Source organism: Stenella coeruleoalba (genome assembly GCF_951394435.1).
Source record: "Stenella coeruleoalba genome assembly, chromosome: 13".
Taxonomy (NCBI): Eukaryota; Metazoa; Chordata; class Mammalia; order Artiodactyla; family Delphinidae; genus Stenella; species Stenella coeruleoalba.
The window spans coordinates 64427157-64452292 of record NC_137159.1 but is presented as its reverse complement, the minus strand read 5'-3'; the positions used below and the strand labels follow the sequence as shown (position 1 = coordinate 64452292).

General features: G+C 37.5%; 1 protein-coding gene across 2 annotated transcripts in view; it reads left to right on the top strand.

The window, feature by feature from the left end:
• Window positions 1-22539, top strand: part of BIRC6 (baculoviral IAP repeat containing 6) — a 238163-nt gene extending 215624 nt beyond the window's left edge. For both annotated transcript variants that reach the window (XM_079940545.1, XM_079940544.1), the window contains 5 exons: window positions 1487-1648; window positions 4610-4687; window positions 11258-11446; window positions 17629-17763; window positions 21062-22539. In XM_079940545.1, the coding sequence (XP_079796671.1) occupies window positions 1487-1648; window positions 4610-4687; window positions 11258-11446; window positions 17629-17763; window positions 21062-21241 (744 nt within the window). In that variant the 3' untranslated portion in view covers window positions 21242-22539. The remainder of the gene's footprint in view (window positions 1-1486; window positions 1649-4609; window positions 4688-11257; window positions 11447-17628; window positions 17764-21061) is intronic.
• The last annotated feature ends 2597 nt before the right edge of the window (window positions 22540-25136 follow it).

Genomic DNA, 25136 nt, shown 5'->3' with positions numbered 1-25136 from the left:
GATAGCTGGGGTGGGAGGAGCCTTTCTTTACTTGATTTAATTCATGGATTAAATATTGCGTCTTCTTTAGATACACAGCTAAAACTATTGACCCATTGATTTGAATAAGGTTTTTTGCTTGTTTGCTTTTTTGTTTTGCTCTTTTGGATAAATTTTCAGTAGAAATCTCATAGACTTTGCCTATTGACCACACTTTTCCTTGTTACAAACAGTAGAGCTGATTATTGTATGATTGTCTAGGGAAGTATTTTATTGCTACATAGACCACACAAGTTCAAACTTGTGACTGTTAAGCATTATGCTGTACCTCACATAAAGGATCCCAACTTGGAGCCCCAAAATGTAAATCAGAGTTGTCACAGAATGGGACTCTAGTACCACTTGCCTCCACACACAGCTTTTCAGGACCCGAGGCTTTGCTGCTTATGTCTTGTACACTAAATATCTGTTGATTGACTCAAACATAATTCATTAAATAATTCTGACACTCACTGTTGGGTTCTCTGCTATTTTTTGGACTACCAGTAACCCTAAGGGAAACATCACACCTACTGTTGTCTCAGAACCTTTTTATCATAAGTTGTTAGGTGAAAACATTTATTCCTCTTACCTACTTGTCTCATTATCCCAGAAGAAAATATTTAAAAGTAAGCTATTAAATATTTAATATTTTATTATTAAGGAAGTCTTGGACTTCCTTGGTGGCACAGTGGTTAAGAATCCACCTGCCAATGCAGGGGACACAGGTTCGAGCCCTGGTCCGGGAAGATCCCACATGCCGTGGAGCATCTAAGCCTGTGTGCCACAACTACTGAGCCTGTGCTCTAGAGCCTGCGAGCCACAGCTACTGAGCCTATGTGCCACAACTACTAAAGCCCGCATGCCTAGAGCCATGCTCTGTCTGCATCAAGAGAAGCCACCGCAACGAAGAGTAGCCCCTGCTCGCCTCAACTAGAGAGCGCCCGTGCACAGCAATGAAGACCCGACGCAGCCAAAAATAAATAAATAAAATAAATTTATTTTTTAAATGTTAATTTAGTTTTTTAAAAAGTAAGCTATTTCTTAAAATATTAACTTGAAGATTTGAAGCAGAAAGTTACTCTCATACCTTTGAGATATGATAATGAATATACCTAGAATCTCAAATTGTTGACAGTAATGTAGAGATCATGAAGGAAAGCTCTTAGAAAAAAGTAACTTAATATTTTAAAAGGTATTTGCTGTTAAGGTAAGCTTTCCTGCTGCCAATTGGGCATCTCTCTTTTAAAAGCCCATTTTCACCAAAACCAAATCACTTTAATTGTAATTTAAAACTGTTTCCTAGTCCTGTGTATGTTTTTAACTTTTAACTTCATTTTTAACACATTTTGGTAGAGATGTATATAGGATGTAAGAAGATTGTTCTTATTTCATGTTGAATTGTTTTTCTAAATAGTAGCATTTAGGAATAGTAACACAGGCTTTTGTGTTTGTATGTGCATACTAGGTTCTGATAACTGGTCCAGCAGACACTCCTTATGCAAATGGCTGCTTTGAGTTTGATGTCTATTTTCCTCAAGATTATCCCAGTTCACCTCCTCTTGTGAATCTAGAGACTACTGGTGGTCATAGTGTGCGATTCAATCCAAACCTTTATAATGATGGCAAGGTAATGTAATTGCAGTCTTTTGTTTCTAATGCCAAAGTATTGTAACCCAAAGTTTCTTTGTAATTTGAACAGAAATTTTGTTTTAGTTATCATCTTTTCAAAAGTACATGAGTTTCTTTGTGCTTCTTTTCCCTGTATGCAAAGATTAGCCTGAGGAATGAGAGAGAAGGAACCAAAAATGGCAGAAACACAACAGTGTTACAAAGCACTTATAGTCTTAAGGGGTTATTGTGAGGGACTAACTTATTCAACACATTCCTTGGCCAACTGAGAGCTATCTCCACTCAGAAGATAATAGAGACAGATGCCTGTCTTTGCCATTCACCTTTCTTTACTTTCTTTTTACTTTGTGTTTTTGTTTTTTTTTTTTTTTTTTTTTGCGGTACGCGGGCCTCTCACTGTTGTGGCCTCTCCAGCCGTGGAGCACAGGCCCCAGACGCGCAGGCTCAGCGGCCATGGCTCAAGGGCCCAGCCGCTCCGTGGCATGTGGGATCTTCCCGGACCGGGGCACGAACCCGCGTCCCCTGTATCGGCAGGCGGACTCTCAACCACTGCACCACCAGGGAAGCCCCTGTTTACTTTCTATATCTTCAATTCCAGTTATCTTTTCACAATTACCTGAAGATACTATCCATGTTTTCTATGATACGTACCATTGTGTACCATTATTTTTAAAGTTTAATTTGTTTTAAAATGTTTTATATTTTCTTGTAAGTAGGAAGATGCGTTCCTGTCTCCACAAAAATAGTTAACGAAGAGGTATAATAAAAATCATTTCATATGGCAATAAACCTTTAAAAATTAGATTTAAAAGAATAATCATCACCTTTCAAAGTAATTTTGGACAGTTTGATGAAATTTCAATAGTAAATTCCATGCTGAGAGTATTTAATGTTTAAAAATTACTAGAAGGTCAGAAGAAATTTCTCGATTTCATAAGCAGACTCTTTGATGATGTGAGAATAATAGATGCTTGAAGTTGATCTGGTTTATTAAAGATGGCCCAAGTTTTCCCTTGGTTTTGTCTTCCTATTTTTAAAAAGTGCAGCCTGCCTCCAATCTGTGCTTACAAGTTATCATTTTGTCTTCACCATAAGCTCAAATCACAAAATTGGAATTCATTTTCTGGGTTTATTGTAGGATACTTAACCAGAGGTAAACCTTACTTTGTTGGGGAAAGCAAGGAACAGGTCTTTTATAACTGAGCAAATTAGACAAAGTAGCAATGTTGACTTTATTCAAGAGAGAGTCTGGAACTTGAATAGAGTTTAAGTGTAGATGTTAAGAATTATTTAAGAAATTACTTCCTTTGGACTTCCCTGGTGGCATAGTGGTTAAGAATCTGCCTGCCAATGCAGGGGACCTGGGTTCAAGCCCTGGTCTGGGAAGATCCCACATGCCGCAGAGCAACTAAGCCTGTGCACCACAACTACTGAGCCTGCGCTCTAGATCCCACAAGCCACAACTACTGAGCCGACATGCCACAACTACTAGAGCCCGTGCTCTGCAACAAGAGAAGCCACCGCAGTGAGAAGACTGTGCACCACAACGAAGAGTAGCCCCTCCCCCACTCGCTGCAACTAGAGAAAGCCCACGTGCAACAACGAAGACCCAATGCAGCCAAAAATAAATTAATTAATTAATTTAAGAAAAAATAGAAATTACTTCCTTAAGACTTACTGGTATAGGGAAGAGGTTTAGAGTTTGAGATTCCAGTACCCTGAATTGTATAGTCTGTTCTATTATACATTGGGACTAACATTTAACCTTGGGATCTAGATCTGTAGTTAGGGAGAAGATCCCTGCCATTGGTAGTCACAGGGATGCTCTAAAAACCAGGTGGGATGGTATGTATGATAGTGCTTCAAACAATAATTCACAAAACTGTTCACATACAAGTCTTTTAAAATTATTAATGAATTTATCTACTAAACAAATTGATGTATTTTGCATTATTGTTTTCACAGAGAATAGCAAGGAGATGGACTTCTCTGCTTTTTTAAGGACCACTTATTTTCCAAATCTGTTGCCCATTACATGAAATTATTAGTTTACAAGTACAGATAACATGTCCCTGGTTCTCTTTTTCCTGGAGTGACTGTTGACCTGTGTTTGGCAGATGCTTTGAGTTCATTCTTGGCTCTTTGAGTGAACAAATAACTAATGCGTCTTCAAGTTTGTTCTGAGGAACTCTGGGGATCCTCAGGACCCTTCAGGGAATCTGCAGGGTCCTCCCCTTTCCCACTTCATGTTTGCGTGAGGCCAGATTTTATTCATACATTTCAACCAAAGCAATATATAACAACAAATCGAATGTAGAGGCAGGTATGGAATCAAGATCTCTTCTATTGGGCTTCCCTGGTGGCGCAGTGGTTGAGAGTCTGCCTGCCGATGCAGGGGACACGGGTTCACGCCCCAGTCCGGTAAGATCCCACATGCCGCGGAGCGGCTGGGCCCGTGAGCCATGGCCGCTGAGCCTGCGCGTCCGGAGCCTGTGCTCCGCAACGCGAGAGGCCACAACAGTGAGAGGCCTGCGTACCACAAAAAAAAAAAAAAAAAAAAAAGATCTCTTCTATTAAGCTATAACCCATTTTCAAAATTTACAGAATTTTGAAAGAGATTTTCTTAAATGTAAAACAATACCACTTTTCCTCACCAAAAAATATTTTGTTGTTGTTTGGAAAAGAGTTATTTTTCATTAAAAAATATGTTATTTGTATTAATGTGTAATAGCTGCTAACTCACTTTTCATTATGAAGAAATTGTAATGCCACACAGATCTGGATCACATTTGAAGATACCAATTTGTTTTAACAGACCAACCCTTAGGGTTTTCTGGGGGTACATAAAACTGAGATACTTTGACATAATAACATTTCAATTTTATTTCTAGTTCCGGCAGATTACTTTTAAAAAGCACTCCTTTCAATTCTGTTTATACTTTTCCCCCTTCTTCCTCAGGTTTGTTTAAGCATCTTAAATACATGGCATGGAAGACCAGAAGAGAAGTGGAATCCTCAGACCTCAAGCTTTTTGCAAGTAAACAAATTTCTCTTACAATTTCACTTAGAAAATAAGGAACCATCTTGGTTTAAGAACATTTTTTTTTAGCGACCAAGAATAAACATAGTAAACCATAAAAAATAAAAAGCTAGATTGATAGGAAGTACCAACTAAACAGCTTATAGGTGAGCAGTTAGTACAATGGAGTTATAGCTCATTTTGAGTTTAGAATCTTAAGTTAGGAGATTAGAATTTTCTTTTTGTCAAAATTCCCTTTTAAAAAATCCCTAACTTGCCTTAAAGTACACTCTGGTGCAATAAGATCAGGCAATACAGATTAGCCTCTTCCATCTCCCAGTCACGATAAGGCTCAAACTCAGGTGAGTAGAATTTAATAACTACTAGTGTTACATATCTCTCCACACATGATATGGTTCTTCTGTAATCTAGTTAATAATGGGACTCGGTGCTTCCCTGGTGGCACAGTGGTTAAGAATCCACCTGCCAGTGCAGGTGACACGGGTTCGACCCCTGGTCCGGGAAGATACCGCGTGCTGCGGAGCAACTAAGCCTGTACGCCACAACTACTGAGCCTGTGCTCTAGAGCCCGTGGGCCACAACTACTAGCCCGCGCTCCTAGAGCCCGTGCTCTGCAACAAGAGAAGCCACCACAATGAGAAGCCCTCCCACCGCAATGAAGAATAGCCCCCAACTTGCTGCAACTAGAGAAAGCCCGCATGCAACAACAAAGACGCAACACAGCCAAAAATAAATAAATTTTAAAATAAAAATAAAAAAATAATGGGTCTCATCTGAGGTTTAGAAGTACTGTCCTGGAATCCATAAAACTTGGGATTTGCCATTCTTATTTGACAGAGCACTTAGCACACATGTTTCATAGTCTTGAATTTTTTAAGTTAATTTTCACAAGCCATTTGAGTACATAAAATAAAATGTCATATAGTATCCCATCAAATTTTCTTTGCTGATGTTTTATCTTAATAGTTCAGAATTCCAGCAAAGAGACAGACATATTAATAATAGTAATTAACTTTGTTGCTTGATCATTGAGGAAACAGAAATAAACCACTGTTGGTGCATGATAGTTTAAACTCACATTTGCAGTTTAGTGTTTATTTTAAGAAAGACCACCATAAATTATGCCCAGGTAAGCCTGTTAAAGTTGACCCACCTTGAAAGGATTCTTTTCCTACATTCTTATATTGAATTAGGTAAAAGAGATATGAAAAACCATTCTTTAGGATGTGACTTTTTTAGGTTCTCTGAAAAGACCTTGAAGCAGCCCCGTGAATTAAATAGTACTGTAATATAAGTTTTTCCTTTGTGCTAATATGGAGACTCAAGAAGAACACAGATTATATGATTCATGCAAAGTAACTAAGGAAGTTCCTTAGTTACTTTGTTCCACCAAGTAACTATAATACTTCTTCATTTGAGAAATGATTATGTGGGGGGGGAGGGATAAATTAGGAGTTTGGGATTAGCAACTATAGGCTACTATATATAAAATAGATAAACAACAAGGTCCTACTGTATAGCACAGGAGTCTATATTCAGTATCTTGTAATAACCTATAATGGAAAAGAATATGAAAAGAACATATGTATTCGCTTTGCTGTACACCAGAAACTAACACAACATTGTTAATCAACTATACTTCAATTTTAAAAAACTAAAACAGAAATGATTGTCAATTCTAGTTCAAAAACCTTAAAATATTTGTCTACATGTATGTTACTCTTGTCAACAGAAACTATTTTTATGATCAGTTTTACTCTGAAAGGAAACTCAGAGATATCCTGTTTTTCATGAAGTAAATTAGACTTACCTGAGAAGTGGAATCAATTTTTGAAATTTTTGTTGGATTTATGTAGTTTTAAAAATAAATTTACAGTTTTCAAAGTTTTTTAGTTTAAAATTGGATTTGCTTTTAACTTTTATATTATCTGTATGTCTAATATATACCAAAAATCCTGTGAAATAAAGAAACTTATTCTGAAGTGTTTAAATTTTACAACTTTGAAACCTTACTACACATAAAGTATGATCTTTTCTGTATTTTCCCTTTAGGGTTTTTTGTCATATACATAGTTTACATAGTCATAATTAACATAGTAGATAATTATTTGTATATTGCTTTGTTCACCTAACAGTAGAGCATATCCATCTTCCCCGTTTACAATTTTATAATTTGTAAATGCTATGTAATAATCTTTTGAGTTCATATAGTATAATTGAACTATTTCACCACTGTTGACTAAATATTTCACTTTTATTATTTTAGTTTTACAAATAATACCATTATTATATGATTTTCTCTACATTTTAGATAGTTTACTGAATATAGATTTCCAGATCTGTGACAAAATTGACTTGAGCAAGAATAAGAGAGGCTGTATCTTTTCTGTGGCAAGAGTGAATCGCCTTGTTTTGTCCAGATCTTAGGGGAAAACTTTCAGTCTTCCCCGATTGAGTGTGATAATAGCTGTGGATTTTTCATAAATTCCCTTCATCATGTTGAGGACATTCCCTTCTACTAGTTTCTTGAGTATTTTTAACATGAACAGATGTTGGATTTTGTCAAATGCTTTTTCTGCATCTATTGAAATGATTGTATTATTCTTATTTTTTATTCTATTATTATGATATATTAATTTTTTGATATAAACCAACTTTGCTTTCCTGGGATAAAGCTCAGTTGGTCATGGTGTGTAATTCTTTTTGTATGTAACTGGATTGTTTGCTAGTGTGTGTATATATATATGTGTGTGTGTATGTATATATATATATATATATATATATATATATATATATATAGGCCATGCTGAGCAGCTTGCAGGATCTTAGTTCCCCAACCAGGGATTGAACCCTGGCCCAGGCAGTGAAAGCGCCGAGTCCTAACCACTGGACCGCCAGGGAAGTCCCAGTTTGCTAGTATTTTTCTTAAGGATTTTTGTATCCATATTTCTAAGAAATATTGGCCTGTAGTTTTTTGTGTGTTATACTGCTTTATAAACATCATACTAGAAACAAATGCATCTAGTCAGGAACACATTGCCCTTTGTTGTCTATTAGATTCGTTCTTCAGAGGCAGACTACAGAGCCTTAGGAAAAATTACTTAATTTCTTTACTTTTTAAATTTTATTTATTCTTGGCTGCGTGGGGTCTTTGTTGCTGTGCACAGGCTTTCACTAGTTGTGGCGAGCGGGAGCTGCTCTTCGTTGCAGTGCACAGGCTTCTCATTGTGGTGGCTTCTCTTGTTGCGGAACACAGGCTCTAGGTGCACGGGCTTCAGTAGTTGTGGCACACAGGCTCAGTAGTTGTGGCTCGTGGGCTCTAGAGTGCAGGCTCAGTAGTTGTGGTGCACGGGCTTAGTTGCTCCGTGGCATGTGGGATCTTCCCGAACCAGGGCGCTCACCCGTGTCCCCTGCGTTGGCAGACGGATTCTTAATCACTGTGCCAAAAGGGAATTCCCATATGTGACTGGTTTTTAATGTTGCTGTAATCTACCTAAAATACATATTAATGCGTTATGAATAGTTTGTTCCAGTTGGATGTTAATAAAGATGTCATGTGCAAGAGGAGTTAAACATATTTAATGTCACATAATCAACCATTTATAAATATATTTATAATATAATAATATATAAATACTACCATTTTTCTTAAGATGGAAAGTTCTGGAAATCAGCCACTGATTATAGTTCTACTCAATAGCAGCATAATTTTCCGTAGAGGAGGATGCTTACTATTTTGAAAGGCTAAAAGCATTTTTAACTAAGACTGGTTTCTTTCCATTACCCTAAACAAGTTATTAGTTTGTATAACATAGTTTCTTGTTGCAAATTAATATTTTGGATTGTATACTCTGTACTTTCCTGTGTTTGAAATACCTATAATGAAAATTTTTAACATACCAGACCAGGTCAAAGAATTAAATCTTCTGACAAGTTATAATTTGAAAATAAAAGCATTCATAGGAGGCAAGATTGCTGACTGGTTATGGCCTGGTAGGGTTAAAATTTTTGTTTGACACAGACAGTGAAAGGAAGCTGTTATATATGGTTCTTGATTTAGTCAGCCTCTGAATAAAATATAATGAGAACATCTTGCAGTTTTGTGGGTGCTAACATAAAGCTAAAGAGGAGAGGGACTGTAAATTCAGCCTATGAATAAAAGCTTTTTTGACTCTTGACTTTATGAAAATGTCAAAGAACTGACTAAGAATCGGTGAACTTCCACTTTGGAATGCAAATATATTCTGTTTATTATTAAGTATAACTTATATATAGCATATTATGGTACGTAATAGATATTTTTCTGTTAATTACCGACTCATTTTCAACTCATTCTAAGAAAACACTTTAGCCAGATGTGGCTATGATAAATATTGGGTTTTTTTGGTTTGTTTTTTGGTTTGATCCAGGGAGCTCTTTTAATTAAGTTTTGTTGATCAAAATGGAACTCATGCTGACTGCTTTTTTGCATATCCCTATTACATGAGTTAAAATTTATTGGTTTTAGAGTAGAGGTGATTTTGTTTTGCATTTTGCTATCTTCTGGATGTATGCCGTCATTTTCACTCCACGAAAGAATAGCTATTGTGTATTAATTACACGTATGAGCCCTATTGTTTTACACCTCTCAACCCCTTATTTAATTCTTACAGTCATCCTATAATGTAAGTAGGTATTATTTCTATTTACAGATGACCAAAAAATGGATTCTGAGGGGATAAAGTTATTCTGCCTACCTTGGTCTCCCTGACTTCAAAATATAGTGTTTCTCAGAGTTAGATAAATCCTACTAATTTAGAATGTTGAAAATCAAATCCTTTTAAAAGAGAGAAATCCTCTTCCCAAGGATTTATTTACTGGTTTTTCATGAGAGTGTTTTATGGGCTACAATAAAGTGTGCTGTGAAATAAAATGAGTAAGTAGGTCAGATAATTCAAGGCTCCAGAAATTCCATAAAATGAATATTTTGACTCCTAAATAGCTGAGTTCACCAAAGAAAAATAAAGTGGCACTTATATATTTCCTATAAGGTACATGTTTAAAAAGTAAATAGAAGATGCCCGTAAAAAGTAAATAATAATGTCACCCAGTGAGAAAAGAGCATGTGTTATAAATTATTCTTTGAATTTAATTCCAAGAAATATCGATCTCTGCTAATTTATTTGTTATCAAATGCAGATGTTATAGTTCAATTTTTTTAGCAGACAATATTAAACTCAAATTTATTTCTCAAATATAGTTTTCTTTGTTCTGTATACAAAGCATCTATTTTTCATTTCCTGCATATAGTTTAGCTCTTTTAAAAAACCAGATGTGTTATGAATCTGAAGTAGTTTGTAAATTGCTTGAATCTCCAGCTGCTTGAGATTTATAAAACTATATTTTGTCTCAAAGGAGTTGAGGTTAAGTAAGTAACTGAATCCTATGTTACAAAATTTCTTTCTCCGCCTTTGTAGATAATGGGAATATACCCTACTCATATAAGAGGAAGATTATTTAAAAGGGAAAAGGAAAGGAACTAATAAATATGCCCTGGAAGATTATTTCAGAAGTGTCAGATTTGAGTTGGGGGAAAGTATATAGCCAAGGGAAATCACTTTCCTTTAGTGATATATTTAGTTTCAGTAAGTTTAAAAATTATGAGATCTTTGCCTCAGAATTATACAGGTTAATTTTTTTTTCCGTAGTTGACCTTGGCCTCAGTAACATGGTTACTTCAGGTCATATTTAACTTTGTGTATTCATAGGTCATATATTTCAGGTTCAAGTTATCCATTTTTTAAATTTTTTAAGAAAATATATTCCTTGACTTCTAAGGTGCATATCCTTGATGTTGTTTAATCATCTTCCCTAAAGAAAATGCAACTGCTGCTAATTGTTTTTCATTTATGAAGTGGGAAAATTATAGCTAATATTTTCCTGCCTCCAAAGATGTAGTATTAGCCAGTTATGTAAGTATATTAGCAAACAGTACTATACTAACTAAGAGTGAACTCTCAATATTGGTTATATCTAGAGAAACAAACCTTCTGGTATGTAAGTAGGGGGTCAGAGCTGGTCTTAGAGCCATGTCATCTTGCCATTGAAAGCTTCTGGTAATATTTTTGTGATACCGTGAAAGTAAATTTTCCTTGGAATGAAAGTAAAGACTGCGGCATGTGTAGTTTTCCTTACAAGTGAGTATTGTTAGGAGTACATTGTTAGCTTTATGCCCTTTAAGAGTAAGGACAGTTCGAGCAAAATGATGTCTAAATTGGTATGGGATGTTTATAAGCAAGTGTTTTTTTAGGAGTTTCAGGAAATAGGATCTTCATACCTATTTTCCTTTTTCAAGGATTCAAGAATATAAAACATATATATAAATATTATATAAGATTCTACTGTACCTATTTTAATTTTGCTCTAATAATAAAGTATTTCAGTGTCAATTATTAACATCAGTTTTATGGTGATAAAGTTATGTGGAAGCACATATTAAAAGGCACTCCTAGTTGATAAAGCAAGGTATTAGTTTACTGGTAGTAAAAATGTCCTATCATAACTATTCTTTATTTCTTTGGTCCTCAGGTGTTGGTGTCTGTTCAGTCCCTTATATTAGTAGCTGAGCCTTATTTTAATGAACCAGGATATGAGCGGTCTAGAGGCACTCCCAGTGGCACACAGAGTTCTCGAGAATATGATGGCAACATTCGACAAGCAACGGTTAAGTGGGCAATGCTAGAACAAATCAGAAACCCTTCACCATGTTTTAAAGAGGTATGTTTAATAAAATTAATGAAATACTTTATTAAAGACATAATAGAATATAGTTTAGGTATTATACTTCCCTTTATATCTGTGGTATACTAAAGTTTACTCTTGTTTTTAGTCATGAAAAATCAGTAATAATACAGTACAGGTGAATTTTTTAAACCATTTACTTCCTAAAAGGCATCTGACTCTATTTTTGGACAGTTTTATTAATTCTTTATTTTTCATGGCTACTGTTCTACTAGCATACTGTGCTAGTTATTATGTTAGTATATGCTAGAATGTTACGAAAATATTCTTCATAAAAATATTCTTTTCTATTAGAGATTAAGAGACTTTCTAATTGTCTTGCAAATAGAAACTTTGCCCTTATACTAATATCTGTGTGTGAAATTGAAGAAAAAGACATTTTCTTTTCTTTAGGAAAAGTTGAACTTAGTTTCTGAAACCAGTCTTGATACTGTCACATGCTTTCATTTTTACCACATCCTGAAGTGTGGCTCTTTTCCTGTACTTAGTTATCTCTCCTTAGTCTGCCTAAAATATGGTTGTATTTTTTACTTGTCACATTAGATTACTTCATCACATCTTACTTTAACTCTGTCATGAAACATTTTTTTTCCTAAATTGTTTCCCTTGATCATCAGTTTCTTAGGTTGTGCTAGAAACACACCACTTTAGAGGAAAAATTGGCGTATTTACCTGATAGAAAATTGATCTTTAATACAGTTAAGCAAATATTATGTGTGAACTATATGTAGCATTATACGCGAAACTCTCCTCATTAAGTAGTATCGATGAATATACTCTGAAGGAATGTAAAAACGTTTCTTCCTTTTGTTATTACTAAATGACTTTGCACTTTGAATGACATAGTTGGGTATTTTACTTTTGCAAAGGCTTGTATTCAAGGCTGTGGGTAATTACTTTTCCTAATATTACAGGAAATACAAACATGCATTTCTTTGTACTCTTAAGCATAATGTTCTGTCCCTTTTCAAGTTTGGGCTACTTACATTAAGTAATTCATTTGGCAGCCGTGTGGAATATCAGCTGTTACTAGGTACTGCACTAAGGTACTCTGAGCTCAAGGAAAAGTGAAAGTCAGTTCCTGCCCTTGATAAACTTATATTCCTCCTGTTTGTATCATAAATTAATTTCTTAGTGCCTTTAAGACTCAAATAACGTATCCAGATATGTAAACTACTTGACAAGTCTACTAGAATGTATAATAACCACCTCAAACTTAACACTGCAACACTGCACTCTTGATTCTTCCTTCCTTTCTTCTCTCAGTAAAAGCACCATGGTCTAAACCCAAAACCCTAACAACGTGTGGCTTCATTCTTTTACTCACATACCACATTCAATCTGTTGACAAATTTCGCTCTACCATTCAAAGCATAATCAAAATTTGATGAAAAATATATTTTCGCTGTGACCAAAAAGGGCTTAATTTCCAAAATATACAAACAACTCATACAGCTCAATAACGAAAAAACAACCCAGTCAAAAAAATGGGCAGAAGACCTAAAGAGACATTTCTCCACAGAAGACATAGAGATGGCCAATAAGCATATGAAAAGATGCTTAGCATTGCTTATTATTAGAGAGGTGCAAATCACAACTACAGTGAGGGGGCTTCCCTGGTGGAGCAGTGGTTAAGAATCTGCCTGCCAATGCAGGGAACACGGGTTCAAGCCCTGGTCCGGGAAGATCTCACATGCCGCGGAGCAACTAAGCCTGTGGGCCACAACTACTGAGCCTGCGCTCTAGAGTCCGTGTGCCACAACTCCTGAGATCGCGTGCCATGACTACTGAAGCCTGCGCACCTAGAGCCTGCGCTCTGCAACAAGAGAAGCCACCGCAATGAGAAGCCTGCGCACCACAATGAAGAGTAGCCCCCGCTCGCCACAACTAGAGAAAGCCCGCACGCAGCAACAAAGACCCAACGCATCCAAAAATTAATTAATTAATTAATTAATTTTAAAAAAAGAAAAACTACAGTGAGGTACCACCTCACACTGGTCAGAGTGGCCATCATCAAAAAATCTACAGGGCTTCCCCGGTGGGGCAGTGGTTGAGAATCCGCCTGCCAATTCAGGGGACACGGGTTCGATCCCTGGTCCAGGAAGTTCCCACATGCCACGGAGCAGCTAAGCTCGTGTGACACAACTACTGAGCCTGTGCTCTAGAGCCTGTGAGCCACAACTACTGAGCCCACGTGCCGCAACTACTTAAGCCCGCGCGCCTAGAGCCCATGCTTCACAATGAGAGAAGCCAGTGCAATGAGAAGTCCACGTACCGCAACGAAGAGTAGCCCCCACTCGCCGCAACTAGAGAAAGCCCGCACGCAGCAACGAAGACCCAACACATTCAAAAATAAATAAATAAATAGAGTAAATTTTAAAAAAATCTACAAATAACAAGTGCTGGAGAGCGTGTGGAGAAAAGGGAACCCTCCTACACTGTTGGTGGGAATGTAAATTGGTACACCCACTATGGAAAACAGTGTGGAGGTTCCTTAAAAAACTATAAATAGAGTTGCCATATGATCCAGCAGTCCCACTCCTGGGCATATATCCAGAGAATACTCTAATTCAAAAAGATATATGCAGGGCTTCCCTGGTGGCACAGTGGTTAAGAATCCGCCTGCCAATATAGGGGACATGGGTTCAAGCCCTGGTCCGGGAAGTTCCCACATGCCGTGGAGCAACGAAGCCCGTGCGCCACAACTACTGAGCCTGCGCTCTAGAGCCTGCAAGCCTAGAGCCCATGCTCTGTAACAAGAAAAGCCACCACAATGAGAAGCCCGTGCACCGCAACGAAGAGTAGCGCCCGCTCGCCACAACTAGAGAAAGCCCCGCACACAGCAACGAAGACCCAACGCAGCCAAAAAATAATTAATTAATTAATTAAAAAAAAAGGATACATGCACCCTGATGTTCACGGCCACACTATTTACAATAGCCAAGACATGGAAGCAACCTGAATGTCCATTGATAGATGAATGGATAAAGGTGTGGTATATATGCAATGGAATACTACTCATCCATAAAAAAAAATGAAATAATGCCATTTGCAGCAACAAGGATGGACCTAGAGATTATCATACTAAGTGAAGTAAGTCAGACAGAGAAAGACAAATACCATATGATATCACTTATATGTGGAATCTAATTGAACTTAAATCTAAAATGAACTTATTTACAAAACAGACTTGCAGACACAGAAAACAAACTTATGGTTACCAAAGGGGAAAGGGGGTGGGGGAGGGATAAAGTAGAAGTTTGGAATTAGCAAATACAAACTACTGTATATAAAACAGATAAACAACAAGGTTCTACCATATAGTACAGGGAACTATATTCAATGTTCTGTAATAAATCATAATGGAAAAGAATATGTATGTATATGTATAACTGATTTACTTTGCTGTATCCAGAAACAGACACAACACTGTAAATCAACTATACTACAATTAATTAATTAATTAAATCTTCACCCTGGCCAGCCTATTTCAAGCTCCCATTACTGGGACTTCCCTGGTGGTGCAGTGATTAAGACTCTGCGCTGCCAGTGCGGGGGGCCCAGGTTTGATCCCTGGTCACGGAACTAGATCCCACATGCTGCTGCAACTAAGGAGTCAGCAAGCCACAACTAAGGAGCCCACCTGCTGCAACTAAGACCCAGTGCAGGGACTTCCCTGGTGGCACATGGGTTAAGAATCTGCCTGCCAACACAGGGGACATGGGTTCGATCCCTGGTCTGGGAAGATCCCACATGCCGTGGAGCAGCTAAGCCTGTGTGCCACAACTACTGAGCCTGCACTCTAGAGCCCGTGAGCCACAACTACTGAGCCCGCATGCCACGACTACTGAAGCCCACACATCTAGAGCCCATGCTCCACAACAAGAGGAGCCACCGCAATGAGAAGCCCACGTACCGCAACGAAGAGGAGCCCCTGCTCCCCACAACTAGAGAAAGCCTGTGCACAGCAACGAAGACCCAACGCAGTCAAAAATAAATAAATTTATTTAAAAAAAAAAAAGACCTGGTGCAACCAAACAAATAAATAAATTTTTTTTTAATTTATTTTTATTTTTTTTTAATAAATATTTTTTAAAAACCAACCAAACAAAAAAATCAAGCTACCATTACCTATTGCTTGAATTGTTGAAGTAGTTTTCTGATTTCGCTGCTTCCACTTTGTCCTTCTACAATGGTTCTCCACGCATAATCAGATCATCTCACTCCATTGACTTCCCATTAAAAGAAGATGAAAACACAGAGTCCTTACCATAGCCTTCAAAACTCTACATTGTCTGGCTCCTGTCTACCTATCCTTCAGCATCTCTAAGAGTTCAAAGACTTTTGATACCAAATGTTAGGTTGTGGAACAACTGGAGCTCTGATATATCAATACTTTGTAACATATCAATACTTTCAGGTAATAAGCTTAATATACGCTTTATGACTAGCAATTCCATTCCTTGGTATATGCTCAATAGCAGTTGTGTACATATTGGGTGTAGAGAATGTTCATAACATTGCCAAAAATTGGAAACAGTCTGATCAGCAGAATGAATGGAGAAATTATGGAATTTTCATAAAGTGGAGTACAGCAGTGTAAATGAGTGAACTCCTTCACACATTAAGATGGACAGATATTATAAACACAATAAAGAGCATAAGAAGCCAGGCACAAGAGTACTTTCTATATGATTCTATTTATAAAAAGTTCAAAACTGAGTTAAACTCATACTTAAAGAAGTTAGTATAGTGTATACTTTTGGATGAGGGTTAATGGTAAGAAGTAGCACAAGGGGATCTTCCGGCATGCTTGGTAATGTTCTGTTTCTTATCTAAGTAGAGGTTGTTTTCTTGTGTTCACTGTGGGAAAATGCGTTCAGTTATACACATGATTTGGGCACTTTTCTGTGTATGTTAAACGTCAGTTTTGAAATGTATTGAAAGAAATTTGTAAGTATACACAGTCAGTGTAATTTGTTGGTTCATGCTTAAAGTTTTGTTTTGTTTTCTGGAAGAATAAACTGCTAACACAGGGGACTCAGAGTGGGGACATGACTTTCACAAAAAGGAAATATGTATAATTTGAAACAATAATTCTTTCTCATCTTTTAGAACCTAGCTCACATTAAAGGGGTACCCCTTGTCCATGAATGCTTTTCTAATTTTCCCAATCAGTTGTGGCCTGCTACTTTTTTCATTTCATGGGATTTGTTTTTGTTTTTTATTGTTGTTTTGTATTTTTCAAAACGTATCTTTTTCTTGTGCACTCATCTCCCATCTTATTCTGTGGTCATCATGGTTCTTCGTATCAGGTGGTTTCGTACTCATTTTTGTATCCCTGTATGCATCAAACTCAATAACTTATTGGTGGTGTTTTATGTCCATTCCCAGTTTTTCCTAATTTTTCCTTTGTAGGTATTATTGCCTTTTCTTTAGAGGAGACAAGCTCATTGGGCAACGTAGTAAGTAGCTCACCCAGAATACAGAATAATAATTCCAAAATCATCTATTTTCTAGCTTAAATTTGTCAAAAATAGACTTTTACTACATACACAGAAATTTTACTCAGTTTTTCAAAGAAAGAATTTTAAAAATCTGAAATGTAAAGCACATTTATCTTAAGGAGTTAAATGTCATAAAATAAAATCTTGTTCATAAGTTAATCAGAAGACAAAATTAAGAGAGTAATAATATTGCCTATTTGGGGCTATGTTCTGATATCTGTGCGAACGCCTGTGATTGAGAATCTCTTTACTCATCTAAATGTTCTTTGAGTTCTCTTTGAAAGATAGAAATTGACAGTTTTTCTGTTGGCAATACTTTTTCTCCTGGTTATTCATTTATTTACATTTGCCTTCTGACTCTATTGTTTTATAGATGTCTTATGTTCTCTGGATAGGATTAACTACTGAAATGTCTGAGTGGGATTGGGCATTATTTTCTGCTTATAGAACTGGGTATTTCAACACAAGTCATCTGATGTCATAATCCTGATTCTTCCCTCTTAATAATGTAGAGTGTTAACCACATTGAGTTTTGTGGAGAGAAAAAAAATGCCATGTCTTTTAAATTTCATGTTTTTGTAATGCCACATACTTTGTCTTTTAAATTCTGACCCGATCACATGTTGTTCTCTTGCTTGGTTTATTCTTAAGGTTATACATAAACATTTTTACTTGAAAAGAGCTGAGATCATGGCCCAGTGTGAGGAGTGGATTGCAGACATCCAGCAGCACAGCAGTGATAAGCGGGTAGGCAGAACCATGTCTCACCATGCAGCAGCTCTCAAGGTGAGTAACCCTCCCTAACAGGAGCCTTGTCGGTGGCTTTAAAAGAAGAGTTGTATATTCACTGACAGAACCGTGATGACTGCTAGAAAGAAACATTAAATTTATTAAGTTCAGAGGTTACCTAGAAGTCTATAGAAAAGATATATTCCTTTTGACAATGAAGTGACAGTTCCTAAAATTAAAAATGAGTATAGGGACTGAGCCAACAGAGTTTCATAGAGTTGTTTGACAATGATGGCAACAAAATGTTCTCCATGACAGTTTGCATTAGCTTTTCCCTGAGCCTCTTACGTTCCAGAATTTTATTACTTGGAGTAATGAGGGAGATGGTAGCTGCAGAGCCTCCAGCAGCTGATTGGTGTGGAAGCATCTGTGATACAATCCTGTTTTGGGGGCAGTGAGCTGTTGTTTTCAACTAGGGCGTTCACAGAATGGAAATGTAGTACATGATGGTTTTGGAGATTTTTTTTTTTTTTTATGTGGGAATCATACCTCCAAAGGCCACCCTTTTTTCCCTGCCTTGGGAGATACCTGTCTTTACTCACCTCTGTTCCTTTTATCCTCCACTGATTATGGTCGTCTCTACTGGCTCCTTTCCTTCTAACTTTAAAAGTACCTTCACTTAAAATGATTAGATGATAATGATAAGGATTTATTAGGTTTTTTTTATTGGTGAATTTTTTTAATGTCCCTGTTTTTCAGGTTACATACAGAAATATTTATGAATGTAAAACCATACAATATCTGGGGTTTGCTTCAAAACAAAATGAGAAAAGTGGTGGTATTATAGATGAAAGAAGACTAGCTCTGAGTTGATAAATGTTGAAGCTCAGTGATAGATTCATGGGAGTTCATTTTATATTCTGCTTACTTCTGTATATGTTTGAGATTTTCCATTATAAAAACCTTTAAAAAGAAAATTTTTTTTCTCCTTAACATTTGCATCCCCTTAAGCTAGTTTTATTTTGCCCCTGTTATTATAAAAATGATTCTCTCCTTTTACTACAAAAACTAGAGCTGTTAACACTTTTGCCTCCATTTTTAAATAACCCTCTCACCAATCAACGTTTTGTAGTTGAATTTCCATTCTATGGAAGTGACCCGCTATCCAGTTCTCAAAGTGACCCTGGCTCTGCTCTCTATGCACCTCGCTCCCCTCTGTGCATCTCTCTCCCCTCCAGGCCTTTACAGATGCTTACTTTTGCCTGCTCTACTGGCTCACTTCCATTCAGTTTTCAGCTTAAATTTCACTTCATGGAAACTTGCCTTGACTTTTAAATTAGATGGTTTCAGTATAATCTCTTGTAACACTGTTCCCTACTTGATAAAAACAGTCCTAACACTGGTCTAATGTTCTTTTTTTCTCTGTACTTTTCATCTGTGGGCTATCTTGGCTCCTCTTCTCACACTCTTAATTCTTTCAGCTTGTTTTTTCTTTCCCCTTCTGCTGGATGATTGTGTACCTGAAGCCTTACTATTTGGCCCTTAGGACTATTTTATTCTCTTTCTCTATCATTGTATCTATACCCCTGACATTGGCCATTTTCTCTTTAAAAGTGACTTTGCAAACTGTTGTCTGGTCTTAGCTTTCTCAAAGTCATATTACTGGCATTTTTACTTGGATGCCCTGTCATCACTCTTCATTGAAGATCTAAAAGAGAGAACTTATCTTTCCTTCAGTCAAATTTTATAACCTTCTGTATTTTCTTAATCTTAAACAACTTTTCTCTGTCTAAAAATCTTCAAATTTTATTTAACTCCCGCTTCATCTAGTATACCTACCTGGTCAGTGCTAGGTCCTATCAGTGCTGCCTTCATACGGGGATTCTCCTCCCCATTATTCTCCTCAGTTCCCATAGCTCAGCCGTTTAGATATATCTTTCCCTTACACAAAACCTCGGTGGCTAAAGTCCAGCTTCTTTTGGTTTGTTATTTCAGTCAGTGTCTTGTTTTTATCTCAAATTCTTATTCTTTGTTTCTGTAATGCCCTGATTTGGAAATCTCTATCCTGAATCAGTCCAAATTTATATCATCTCAGGTATACTTTTGCTGCTGAGTGCTACTTGAGAAAAGTATGCAGCTCTTCAGTTTAATTTCACAATAAAGGCATAGTATTCCCACCTCAACTGGGCCTTCATAATTGTCCTTTTTTTTTCTTCTTCTTCCCTAGTTAGTGTTTTCTTCTGTTGTCCATGGTGGAAGGGAAATTGGGGCTAGAAAAATTTCGAGTTACCAGTATGTAAATATACTTTGAAACCTTAAAAATGGCTGCAAATGTGTAGTTGTCTTATCTTGCTTATATGTCTTCTACTTCTAACCAAAGTTTAGGCTCTGTAAAATCAGAGATCATACAGTTGGTCCTCCATATCCACAGGGGATTGGTTCCAGGATCCCCTGCAAATACCAAAATCCACAGATGCTCAAGTCCCTTAGATAAAATGGCCTAGTACAGTCAGCTCTTTTTATCCAGCTGTGTCCTCCTTATTTTACGCATTGCTTTTACATTGTTACTGTTGAGCACAGTTCCTTGTTCTATAAATGTTGGTTAATTTTCAAAGTCAGCTATTGACACAACTAATTTTCAAAGCCCTTGGTGTGAGATTTGAGGTCATTTCTCTCCCACTAGAAATTTATAAACTAAAACTTAATGTTTGTAAACAACCAGCCACTCTCTGTTAACATCTCTGTATCCTTCCCTAAATGGCAGTATGGGGTAATACAAAGTTATGTACTCTCTCTAGATCTTCTTTTTCATTTGCTTACGTTTTAAAAAATCCTTATGATTAAATTATTTATAAGGTGTAAGCCAGGCATTACATGAGGCAATGAGTATGAAAGATTTCAAACGTTTTACATAGGGCCTAGTTTTCATTCACTAAAATAGCAGTGGTTTTATTTTAATTTATGGACTGTCTCTCAAAAATTTTAGTCAGAGGCAGCATGTATTACAAGTTAGGATGTTATTCTCTTTAATTTAAAACTCTATATGGCAAATGACTGGTGTCCTCTAAGTCATTAGTAATGCTGTTTCTGTTACAGGTGTTGGGGCATTGGTAGGGTCTGTAGGCATGCTACTCGGTACTCAGGGCTTACCAGAAGCATCAGTTACTTTGAGGTTAGAGATTTGTGCCAACTTTGTTCACTGCCTGTTAGAGCAGCTAGCTTAAGGAAGGTCTTACTAAATTTTTGTAGACCTAATGCTTTGGGTTTTGTTTTGAACTCAATTCTTCCCTCCAGTGATGTTGTGCTAGTACCCCAGGGTTTACAGTTCTAACATCACTCATTTTCCCCTGCGTAGCGTCACACTGCGCAGCTCCGAGAAGAGCTGCTGAAACTTCCCTGTCCTGAAGACTTGGACCCTGATGCCGATGATGCCTCGGAGATGTGCAGTGCCACAGCGGGTGCTGAGGAGACTCTCATGCATGATCAGGTCAAACCCAGCAGCAGTAAAGAACTCCCCAGTGACTTCAAATTGTGAGCTGCATTGATATGGACTTCATAGACGCAGAGGCTTTGAAGCACAAGCCAAATATGTCAATATTTGTATGTAAGAAACTAATTATGTAATAGGTAATGAAACTGAAATTATACTACACCCTTAAGGAGATCCAGTTTAATTCAAGGTGATCTTTTATTTACCTGTACAAGAGTGTAAACTTTTTTGTGCTTTTATTTTTCACTTGTGAGAACCACTGATTGGTATGTTCAACAAATTTGTGTATACAAAGAAATGGATAAATCACTGATTATATAAGGGAAACTACCTTAGGAAAGAATGTTTACTGAATTTTTTTTTTTTACTGTAGAGTGAAGGGTTGTTAACAAAGAATATATATTGGTCATTCTTACAACTACTATTTAAAGTCAGCAACTTTTCACTGAATTTGATAGATTTTATGTTTGGCCATATCTTCATGCTCATATTTGATTTCTGAAGACCTCCTACATACACTTCAATAAAAGTTAAATGGACATACTCCCTCTTTTTTGATTTACTGGTACATTTTTTAAATGATAAATCTGCCATAAAATGCATTATAGCTGGAGACTTGCACTTGTATGGATGAATTTATTACATTCAACGTATTTAATTTTATGCTTTCTAAAATTCTAAGATGCAGAAAAATAAATGAACATGATTTTATTCTATGCCAATATTTGGGCCTGTGAATGTATCTGTTATTTGAATTTAAGTATATGAAGAGGAATGGTCAATTTGAAAAGTCACTCTAAACTGAGTTTTTCCTAAAGGGCTCCTTTCTTCCTGGACTATCTGGTTTTATTACTAACGTCACATGTATATGTTAAACATTGAGGCTCTGTAGAGCAGAGAGGATGTACCTCTCTGGTGCTGTTACAGTACATTCTGTACTTGCCATATAGGCTCATTTTCATGCAAATTCTTCCTAGAGCCAAATAAATAAAGACTTAGGTGTATTGGTATGTCTTGTTTCTAAAACAGTTTGCCATGGTGTGAAATGCTATTTCTACAAAGAATTGGACACTTTCAAGAGCTACTCACGGGAAAGGGAAGGCTATTTTTTTCAAGACCAGTTATCACAAAGGAAGAGCTAAGGTGATTCTTGATAGTGTTAATATAAAATAAGCTGGAAACCCTGAATCTGGAGCTGACCTGAGGGAGAAGCTGTATCCTGAGCAGTGAGTTACTCTCTGAAGGAAAAGGGGAACTAGGGATCATGATACTCTCTCAACAAGGTACAGAGCTCCTTAAAGTGAATAAAGTGTGTGACCAGGAAATCAAAGGTTCCAAAACACATAGCATTAGGTCTAGTGGGTGATGAGTTACACAAGCATGACAAAATCGAGTCAGTTTGTGAGGAAGCAGAGTCAATTAAATGTTACTCACAGACCTGCTGTCTTATAGCTCAGTATAAAATTAGCAGCAATAAGTAGTAAAAGGACGGTCATCAATCCTCTAGGGCTTTTGTTTTTCGGTCTGTCAGGGTCCTGTCAGGGATAGATGATAAAAGCTTCTATCCAAGTATATTGTTTACCTCCAATTTGGGATTTTATTTTTAATCATTAAAATAAGGTAGGGTCATTTCCCTAATGGTCATTTCACACCATTAGTCCTCAGAAAACTTTATAAAAGCTAAGTAACAATATCAGTACTGTAAGTTCCAGTTCATGTTTTTTAAAAACCAAGGCCTAAAGTCTGAATTTGAGACTTTAGTCTAATTTGGTTCCACCTGGAATCTAGACTACAACAAACATTTGAGCACTCAGTTTGTACTAGGTACAGGTTCCTGCACTTGAGGATTGAATGACAAACATGAAAACATAATGTCAGTGCAAAATGGTAAGTTCTCTGATACTGTTATTTACAGGGTATATTGGGAGCACAGAGGAGGGACACCTACCTCAGGCAAAATGTTGATGGGCACTGAGTTGATATGGTCAGGAAGAGCTTCCTAAAGGAAGATATCCTGGACTTCCCTGGTGGCGTAGTGGTTAAGAATCTGCCTGCCAATGCAGAGGACACGGGTTTGATCCCTGGTCTGGGAAGATCCCACGTGCCGCGGAGCAACGAAGCCCGTGCGCCACAACTGCTGAGCTTGCACTCTAGAGCCTGTGCGCCACAACTACTGAGCCTGCGTTCCACAACTACTGAAGCCCGTGCGCCTAGAGCCCGTGCTCCACAACAAGAGAAGCCACCGCCATGAGAAGCCCATGCACTGCAATGAAGAGTAGCTCCCGCTCGCCACAACTAGAGAAAGCCCACGCGCAGCGACAAGGACCCAATGCAGCCAAAACAAAAACAAAAACAACAAAAAAGGAAGATATCCTGAGTCTGGAAGGGTGAGGATAAGTAAGTTAGCCAGGCAGAAAGAAGTTATTCCAGATACAAGAGAGCAAAAAGGAGAGCTTGAGTTAATGGTACCATGTTCGATACTATTGGACTTTAAGAGGCAAAGTGGGGATAGTTGAATGGGTGCGATGTGGGCTGTGGTGTCAGGAAGATAGGAGGGGTTGGGTCATGGAAGAACTTGGTTGTCCTGTTAAGGAGCTTTGACATCCTGTAGGTGATGGAGGGCTGTCCAGTAGCTTTAATTAGAGGAGCAACCTGGTCAGATGGTATTTCAGGAAGATCATTCTGCCAACTGTTGGGTGGCAAGGAGGTCAGTAGAGAGCCTACACTAGAGTCGAGGTCGTGGTCATAAACTAGGACAATGAAGGGGTGGAGAGGAAGGGAAAAGTGACAGAACTTGGGGAAATATGTATTTTTTGGTATGAGAATAACTCCAGGATGTTTACAGGCTGAGGAGCCAGGGGAGAAGGGTGAGTGTGAAGGCCTTGGAGAAGGCTGGAGCAGATGCCAGCAGACATGGGATGGCCTAGGTCCAAGAGCACGTGAGGAAATCAGTAAATCCAATGGTCAGTTTATAAAACTATTAGCTATGAAGTTGTGATCTTAAAGAGAAGTACAAAAATAAACTGCTTAGTTAACATTTTAGTGTTAAGACCAGTATCCCCGAAGTCAGACAAAGGTAGAAAGTACTGTAAACTTTTTTTTCTTTTTTTTTTTGGCTGCACCTGCTGCTTGTCGGATCTTAGTTCCCCAACCAGAGATCAAACCCGGGCCCTCAGCAGGCAGTGAGAGTGCAGGAGTCCTAACTACTGGACCTCTAGGGAATTCCCAACAATTTTTCTTTGATGTCCTATAATTTGGTTTACTTAGGGTAAGATGGGTGAGGCGAAATATTCTAGTTAGTGTGTCAAACTGTGGTGAAGGGCCAAGGTTTTTGGTTACCCTTCTTTCCGTTAGAGACCAGTACTTTATAAAATGCAGTGAAGACATTGCAGTATTGTCCTATTGCTCACTCACTTTCTGTACTTAGCCCACTGCCAACTGGTCGCAGTCTGTGGACTGTGGCTTGATCGGCCCTGTACTAAATAACTCAAACGAGGGTTGGTCCCTAGCTAGGCATTGCTGACTGGCCATTTATTCCTTAAACCAAAGCTAATTATTTAGTAGACAAATTTCTGCAGTTACATTTTTTTCACCATATTACATACTTTTCCACAATTAAGAGTTAATACTCTGGTATGTCCATGAGATTGGTTAGACCAAAAGATTCCAAGAAAGAGACAGACATGCCTGCTGGATCAGCCTAGAGATGGGAACAGACCCAGTTGCAGACCTTGGTGGAGTTAGATACTCAGCTGGAGCAGGCAGCCAGGGTACAAGAGGACTGGAATGAGGAGCCTGGGCCAAGCTGCTGCACTGGTGTTTCAGTCTTAGACAAGATGGTCAGAACATGACAGGGCCTCAGGTTCATTTGGTTTCAGTAATAGCTTTTTGAGTTGTTTTTTTTTTCTCTTTTATGATAGTTATACTCTATAATGAATAG